This window comes from Thalassophryne amazonica, chromosome 12, assembly GCF_902500255.1.
Source record: "Thalassophryne amazonica chromosome 12, fThaAma1.1, whole genome shotgun sequence".
Lineage (NCBI taxonomy): Eukaryota > Metazoa > Chordata > Actinopteri > Batrachoidiformes > Batrachoididae > Thalassophryne > Thalassophryne amazonica.
In genome coordinates this window covers 93,122,452-93,131,297 of record NC_047114.1, presented here as the reverse complement: position 1 = coordinate 93,131,297, position 8,846 = coordinate 93,122,452, and the positions used below count along the sequence as shown (strand labels likewise).

Sequence of the window (8,846 nt, the reverse complement as noted above, 5' to 3'; positions counted from 1 at the left end):
TTTATATTGAAAATCTGACAGGCCTCTTAGTCCTTTTTCAGGAATTTTCATGGTTATTGCTACGGTCACTTTAGCTACAAGCGACAGTAAGCGACAGAGGCAAAACGATAACTTGTCATTCATTTTCAGTCAGAGCGGGCGTTTTGTAGCAGGAAGAGACAACGGTCGCTCTTTCGCAAGCTAGGTGGGGACAAAATAGACCTGAAGTAGAGGTGGGCGGATCGATCCTAATATCGATAATATCGATGTCAATGCTGGTATTGATATTGAACGATCCTCGTGTAAAAAGATCGATACTCAAGCTTTTTTTCTCTCCCACACGCACTGACTGCTGCGCACGCAAATTCATCAAAGTCTACTCTCTGTTTGTAAGAGCAGCGCTGCGCTGTGTCACACAACACAGAGCAGCGCACCCTCCCCCCTCTGGTCTTTTGTTGTTGCGCCGTTATGTGGCTCAGCGGCGTCAGCCAATTTTGTTGTGGTGTGTTAATTTTGTTGTATTGTGGTTTGTCAGCCCTCTACCTCAGGAGATTTTGTTTTAAGTTGTGTTGAGTGATATTTTTTAAAAAAAATGTTGATTGTGATAAAGTTTTTTTTTTTTTCATGTACAATGTTTGGCAAAATTCTATCCGAGGTCTTTTGGATCTACGAGGCTTAAATATGAAAAGTATCATTATTGGTATCGGCTATACTGGGCCTGTATTTACTCGGTATCGGATCAATACCAAAATTCCGGGTATCGCCCACCTCTAACCTGAAGTCTATTTTATGTAAATACTGACCAACGACACATGGCAACTGCCAATCAGTGAATAAAGCTGCATAACATCAGCTGGTTGTTCACTGAAATTGAATGAATGAATGAATGAATGAATTTATTTATTTCGCACACATTCAACAATAACAAAAAAACTCAAGAAAACAACACCACATAAACCCATGTAACCGAAAGGGTATATATAATAATATATATATATATATATACAGAGATATATAGACACAGATATAGAGATTATAATAGATAGAGATATCACACACAACCATGTACTAACACACACATACACATAAACTTGCAAAACTAGCAACTGCCTGTTAGTGAATGTATTCACATGTGTTTGCTGGACTTCATGTTTGAATTTCCAGTTTCCCACTGTTAGAGAATCTTGAGTGTTATTTATTTTGGTTTGAAGTTCCAGTGTATCTGTTAAGTACTTGTACGTTTTTTTTTTTTTGGCTGTAGCTTGGAGACTTTTACCTGGAGCTTCACTGGGATTTTCAGAGCTGGGGTGAGTTTGGTTTTAATTTGAAATCACTACTTGGCTGCTTTAAGTTTCTTGATGATTAAACAGTTACCTCAGTGAGGGCTTTTGTTGAAGCTAAATGAGCATTTCACTTCTTGTAAAATTCATCATACAGTTGGATTTATTTGGGGTGCCTTGTGTACTGTAGTGCCTTTGTTGTCCCGGATGCTGCCATCAGATGCGTGTAAAATCTACAAACAGGGAATCAATATCAGGTAAGATGAGAAATACTTAATTAAAGGCAGCTGGTCTCCAAAAGTTGGCGTTATGAGAGGATTTATTTGAAATGATCCAGATTTGTCTATTTTAATGAGTTAATAGGACGTCACCGCCCTTCTCTCCCCTGTTGGTTCAGACTCGACACTACCCTTATAGACTTCAGTGATATGAAATGTCAGCGTGGTGATCTCAGCTTCATCTTCAATGGTGATGCGCCACGTTCCCAGTCCTTTGTGGTTCTGGACAACGAAGCAAAAGTGTACCAAAGAATACATCATGAGGTGAGTGTTGCCACATCGCTGCACCTGTGTTTCACCTCGCGGCAGCACGTGTTGAAGGGTCGTATTCCACACAAAATCACCTCAGATTTTCATGAAATTCAGTATATGTGTTTTGATCCACAGACCTCAAATTTAAACTTTTGCTCAACTGGATAAATGGTTTCTGAGATAGGGGGCATTATTTTTTGTTTGTTTGGGTTTTTTTTTTTTTTTGTAAAAGAAAAAAAAATGTGAAAAATGGCATATCCACCAAATTTCGAATGGCCATAACTCCTGAACCAATTCTCCAATCGGGACAAACAAGGTATCTTTGGAAAGAATGTTCCATTATTTCTATCATTTGGCTCAATTTTGGAGTGAAGATGTTTTCCTGGACCAGTATTTTGACATTGAATTTGACACAGCAGATCAAAATACATCAGGCCAGTGACCAGTGGATGTTGTACCCCAGTAAGTTACATACAAAATGAAGATACATTTTTTTTGTTTTTGAGCTTTGTCAAATTGAAATTAGCATGTTAGCATCTGTGATGTATCCCCCCCCTTTCCAAGCATGCCTTGTTTGTCCAGATTGGACAATTTAATCAGGAGTTATGGCCATTACAGATTTGGAGGTCACGCCATTATTTTATTTTTTACCAAAAAACAACGCCCCTATCCCTGACACGCTTCATTTGCTTGACCTGAAATTTTAGATTTGAAGTTTTGGTGTCAAAACCAACGTATATTCAGAATTTCATGAAACTGATTTGGTGTGGAAGGACCCTGAATATGAAGTTTACTATCGACTGATATTGTGTTTGTCCCAAGGAGTCTGAGATGGAGACTGAGGAAGAAGTGGACATTCTCATGAGCAGTGACGTCTACTCAGCAACTTTATCGACCAAGTCCATCACGTTCTCTCGCAGTCAGATTGGCTGGCTCTTCAGAGAGGACAAAACCGTGAGTCTCGTGTCAGGTTGAAGTATAACGTTGTAACCTGACTGATGACGGGGTTTGCACTTTACTTTCTTTTTATGAATATTTACCATCTTGAGATGGGACGTTTTATGTCTCTGCCATCCAACCGTTAATCTGAATGAGATTTGTTTGCTTATTTAAAAATAGCAATAATTCTGTTTCTCTTCAATGGGCTGCTCAGCACAATCAGTGTTTTACTTCAAAAGAATGAATATTTTTGTTTTTTAGTCTTCTGAAAAACCATTATAGCACTCAGGCCGTATCCTACCGCAGTAAAGATTAACCCACTAAACCCCCCGTTTAGGAGCGAGTTGGGAACTTCCTGGCCAACTTCTATGCGGTGAACGGTCTGGTGCTTGAGTCGAGGAAGCGGCGTGAACACCTTAGTGAAGAAGACATCTTGAGGAACAAAGCCATCATGGAGAGCTTGAGTAAAGGAGGCAGTATCAGTGACCAAAATTTTGAGGTGAGAGAATATTGGCCAAAATGTTCAGGAGGAGTCGTCAAGTGTCTGCATTCTTTGTCACTTAAATAAGAATGTAAACGTGCGTCATATCTCAAGTTACACCCAGCTAGTTTGTCTTTATTGCATCCTGCTGAGGCACTTATTTTTGAACAGAATGAAACAGGTTCAGGTCAGCAGGTCAGGTCTGGGAGCGAGTCCTGGGTCCTGGGCGGCAATCACCCATCGAAATGGTCCATCCCCACCTCTCGAAAATAACCATCTTTCTGTCATAGTCAGGTGAGATGTGGGTGTGTCCTTGGCCTTCTGTGGCCCTTGGGCTCCTCAACACTGAGACATCTGGGTGCCGGATCATTCCAAGAGAAACACTCCATGTGGCCAAATTGTCAGAACGGGTGTTCTTTCACAGTTCCTGGTTCTCCATAAGTAATTCCAGTGGCACCCGAGGATCTGCTTAAGGAACTAAGTACCAAAGATATCTAGTGGTCACCTGGGGTCACTGTTTAGCACCCAAGTCTCACAACCATACAGTCAGACAGGAAGCACCAGGACCTAAAAGAATTGGCCCTTCATCTTCCTGCAAAAGTATCTGTCCAGCGACCTCATGCCTCCGTACGCTTTTTTCAGGCGTTACCCGCTGTCAAAGGGCTGAGGACCCAGAGACGCTAATGTCACTGCAGAGATAAATGAATGTCTCTAAAATTTGAACACTTTTACTGCACACATACACTTTCCTGTCTGAGTCCAGGAAGTCAGTAGCCAGGTTTCCATTAGCCTTTAAATTGTGCAATTTGAAGCAGCGAATTAAAAATATGCTAAATGAAAACATGTGCTTGTAGCAAAGTATCGAAGGTTTTTACACTTACATGAGGTTTTTCAGGCGATTTGATAAACTGCAATGGAAGCACCTTGTCACGCTATTATAGGCCATGTGACAAATAGAAAATCACATGACATTCAAATATATGGTGCATTATGCATGGACGGCGTTAGAGATGGAGAGCTCAATAAACACAAGACATAACGTTACAGCAATAATGGATTGCAGAAAAAAACAAAACAAATATGGCCATATTTGCATTAGTGAAGGTTACAAATGATCTTCTTATGGCCTCGGACAGTGGACTCATCTCTGTGCTTGTTCTGTTAGACCTCAGTGCTGCTTTTGATACTGTTGACCATAAAATTTTATTACAGAGATTAGAGCATGCCATAGGTATTAAAGGCACTGCGCTGCGGTGGTTTGAATCATATTTGTCTAATAGATTACAATTTGTTCATGTAAATGGGGAATCTTCTTCACAGACTAAAGTTAATTATGGAGTTCCACAAGGTTCTGTGCTAGGACCAATTTTATTCACTTTATACATGCTTTCCTTAGGCAGTATTATTAGACGGTATTGCTTAAATTTTCATTGTTACGCAGATGATACCCAACTTTATCTATCCATGAAGCTAGAGGACACACACCAATTAGCTAAACTGCAGGATTGTCTTACAGACATAAAGACATGGATGACCTCTAATTTCCTGCTTTTAAACTCAGATAAAACTGAAGTTATTGTACTTGGCCCCACAAATCTTAGAAACATGGTGTCTAACCAGATCCTTACTCTGGATGGCATTACCCTGACCTCTAGTAATACTGTGAGAAATCTTGGAGTCATTTTTGATCAGGATATGTCATTCAAAGCGCATATTAAAGAAATATGTAGGGCTGCTTTTTTGCATTTACGCAATATCTCTAAAATTAGAAAGGTCTTGTCTCAGAGTGATGCTGAAAAACTAATTCATGCATTTATTTCCTCTAGGCTGGACTATTGTAATTCATTATTATCAGGTTGTCCTAAAAGTTCCCTAAAAAGCCTTCAGTTAATTCAAAATGCTGCAGCTAGAGTACTAACGGGGACTAGAAGGAGAGAGCATATCTCACCCATATTGGCCTCTCTTCATTGGCTTCCTGTTAATTCTAGAACAGAATTTAAAATTCTTCTTCTTACTTATAAGGTTTTGAATAATCAGGTCCCATCTTATCTTAGGGACCTCGTAGTACCATATCACCCCAATAGAGCGCTTCGCTCTCAGACTGCAGGCTTACTTGTAGTTCCTAGGGTTTGTAAGAGTAGAATGGGAGGCAGAGCCTTCAGCTTTCAGGCTCCTCTCCTGTGGAACCAGCTCCCAATTCAGATCAGGGAGACAGACACCCTCTCTACTTTTAAGATTAGGCTTAAAACTTTCCTTTTTGCTAAAGCTTATAGTTAGGGCTGGATCAGGTGACCCTGAACCATCCCTTAGTTATGCTGCTATAGACGTAGACTGCTGGGGGGTTCCCATGATGCACTGTTTCTTTCTTTTTGCTCTGTATGCACCACTCTGCATTTAATCATTAGTGATCGATCTCTGCTCCCTCCACAGCATGTCTTTTCCTGGTTCTCTCCCTCAGCCCCAAAGAGTCCCAGCAGAAGACTGCCCCTCCCTGAGCCTGGTTCTGCTGGAGGTTTCTTCCTGTTAAAAGGGAGTTTTTCCTTCCCACTGTAGCCAAGTGCTTGCTCACAGGGGGTCGTTTTGACCGTTGGGGTTTTACATAATTATTGTATGGCCTTGCCTTACAATATAAAGCGCCTTGGGGCAACTGTTTGTTGTGATTTGGCGCTATAAAAAAAAAAATTGATTGATTGATATTTAGCCAGACTTCTGTTGCCATGACTACTGGAATGAGTGTTATTGTGATTGGACAAAACCCATCACCCGGTGGAAATGTTGTCATTTTCCTGTTGTGTTTGAAATCAATTTTTCAAATGTCGCTTAACTTTAGCACAAATCTGTATTGGAAACCCAGCGACTAAAACCCTTCATTTTAGTCTTGATCCAGAGAAATCAAACCCAGTTCCTCACACAGCTTCCACAACCTGACATAACACGCAGTCCATGCTAGCAGTGAACAGCATAGGAACAAGAAACACATCTCTGAGGATCACCAGAGTTCACTGGGAGAAAGTTTTTGTCCCTGCTTGGCACCAGCTTTACTGCTGCTCATCTTGTTATCATCCCTCAGGAAAACAGTGCACTCACACTTAGAATGCACCCAATGGTCCAGTTGTGGATGTTGCTGACTTTGACTCTGTTTTTTGTCTGCAGCCCGTGAGAAGGCAGTTCGCTCACAGCTCCAGCACCAAACACCATTTCCTGGGAGGAGTACATTGCTGCAGAGCACGGAAAGTAGGTGGCGCTCTTCTCAGCCAAATTTATTCATGCCAATCAGAAGAAATTCTGTACAAATGCTGAGTCTGTAAACCCACCAACCTGTGTGTGTGCACGTGTGTTTGTGCACCTCCAGGCCGCCTCATCTTGGAAGACAGCTTGTGTGCAAAGAAAGCAAGAAGAACTTCAAAGCCACTGTAGCCATGAGCCAGGATTTCCCGCTAGGCATTGAGTCGTAAGTACATCTCTGACTTGGATCGTCGTGCAAAGCTTCATGCACATGGGACAGCGGAAAAAGTGTGTGTGTGTGGGGGGGGGGGGGGGGGGTGGTGGTGCAGCTTGGAGATAAATGCAGTTCAGGTTATGGGTCAAAGACTTAAGACCATTATCCAAGATTCTGATTCTCTTCTGTGTGATGAAACCAACAATGCTTTTCCAGAATTGATCTTCAAATCCATACCTGCTCCTAAATTCTGGTGTATTATGTGATGAGACCAGCCCGATGTAGCCAGCAGATGTCGCTGTTTAGCAGGTGTAGTGCGTAAACAAACTTGCTTTGTGGATTGATCCAGTCCATCAATGTTAACCAACATCTCATCAGTTTATGTGCCCTTTTAAGTGGGGAGTTAAAAGATGATAACATTTATTGTTTGTAAGTTATGGCTGACAAACTAGAGGGGATGGACTGATTTGGCTCATACTTCGCTCGCTTCATTTTCCGGGGTCGATTCCGAGGCTTTGGGAAATGAAGCAAGTGAACTAATTCTCCAAGGTCTTCTGTTAATAAACCAGTGAGCTGAAACATCTGTGGACATCCTGTATTCCCATCATGCTTTGAGGTCCCTGGTGGCACCACTAGTCAGAAATCTAAACGCAGCAGTGGAATGTTTGGAAACGTGCCGACTTTGAATCCTTTTCCTTCTCCCAGGCTGCTGAATGTGTTGGAGATCATCGCCCCGTTCAAGCACTTCAGTAAGCTCAGAGAGTTTGTTCAGATGAAAACTTCCGCCTGGATTTCCAGTTAAACTCGGTGAGTTCCGAACTTCCAACCTCCTGGCGTTTTCACTGTGAACTGGATTTTAGTGAGTAAATAAACACAATGACCTGCTTTCTGTCCTCAGACATCCCCGTCTTCCCACCATCACAGCAACCGTCACGTTTCAGGAATTCCGCTACGACGAATTTGACAAGTCTTTTTTCTTCATCCCTGAGGAATACAAGGAAGATCCCAGCCGCTTCCCTGACCTATGAGGAGCAGCAGTAGGATAACGGCCGAGTAGCAAAACTGAGGAATCATGTACGCGTTTATGAAGGAAACCCAACTGCCGATCAGTTATTGTCATTTTGCCGACGGATCCAAGCAAACCAATGCAGTCTGCACCATCACGTTCAGGCGCTGGACACACTGTGCCACGCCGTGACTTAAAGGTCACCATGGTAACAGATGCACCAAAACCCTGGAGGTGGCGGCCAAACACCTTCGTACCTGAACAATTTGTAGTGAGGACAATCTGATTCCTCAAATTTATTGGAAAAAATACTAATCGTTCTTACGGAAGTGACGTATGTGGGGGGGGAGGCTTAGTTTTAGATATGAAAGTGAACAAAGGTTTCAGCTGTATGTAGATACAGTGCCAATGAATATAAATAGCTAAAAGCTTATTAAAGTTTTACAGATTGCTCCTGTTTGTGCAGACTATGCAGGACAAATAAATGTTATCACACTTTATCAATCACATCTATTTATTTACAATAACCACATCTGTGCTGGAGAGATTGTTGAAATTTTATAAGTTACGTGACTTTTGGGGGGGTTTAACAGCAGTTGTATGTGAGAGAAAACTATCATTCTGTACGCCACCACATTTTTTTAATCTGTCAAAACCAGGGCTTTGAACCAGTTCAAGGAATGAAAACCGGGAACTTTTCCTGTTTTACATGGAACAGAAACGAAACCAGAAACTTTATTTTTTATGTTCCAGAACAGAAACACTTATTAAAAATAATGGTAACCGGTTAATACCGGTTTTTATTTCATTCCTCAAAGTTTCCGTAGCCTATAAATAAAAAAAGTCATTCTTCTCCTGCTGGGGTTCACTTCTTGTGTGACGTCGTTCGCTGTCTGAATGGAGAGAACGGGAAGGTGGACTACTATCACGTCTCCACATCTTAAATAAAAGGTAAATATTGCAGTCTATCGTTATTCAAAAACATCGGTTTCAAACACAGTATCAATATAATTTGTCCACGTTAACGAGAGGCTGACGAACATTAAATGACAACCTCTATTAACCTGTCAATGCATAGGGTCTGAATAGCCTCGTCTTTGGTAACACACTAAACGAATTATCTTTCATTTTTGGCACTTTTTCTGTTTGTGTAGATGGGAAGACATACTGAGAACCCAAATCGACAACATTT

General features: G+C 41.5%; 1 protein-coding gene across 1 annotated transcript; it reads left to right on the top strand.

The window, feature by feature from the left end:
- Nucleotides 1-447: 447 nt before the first annotated feature.
- On the top strand, nt 448-7,926 carry LOC117521313 (ankyrin repeat domain-containing protein 13C-like). Its single transcript, XM_034182628.1, is given in 12 exon segments — nt 448-462; nt 1,241-1,286; nt 1,450-1,516; nt 1,657-1,801; nt 2,612-2,743; nt 3,066-3,227; nt 6,363-6,377; nt 6,379-6,443; nt 6,562-6,660; nt 7,354-7,423; nt 7,425-7,459; nt 7,547-7,926. Coding segments are annotated over 12 exon segments (981 nt in total). The 3' UTR covers nt 7,677-7,926.
- Nucleotides 7,927-8,846: the final 920 nt, after the last annotated feature.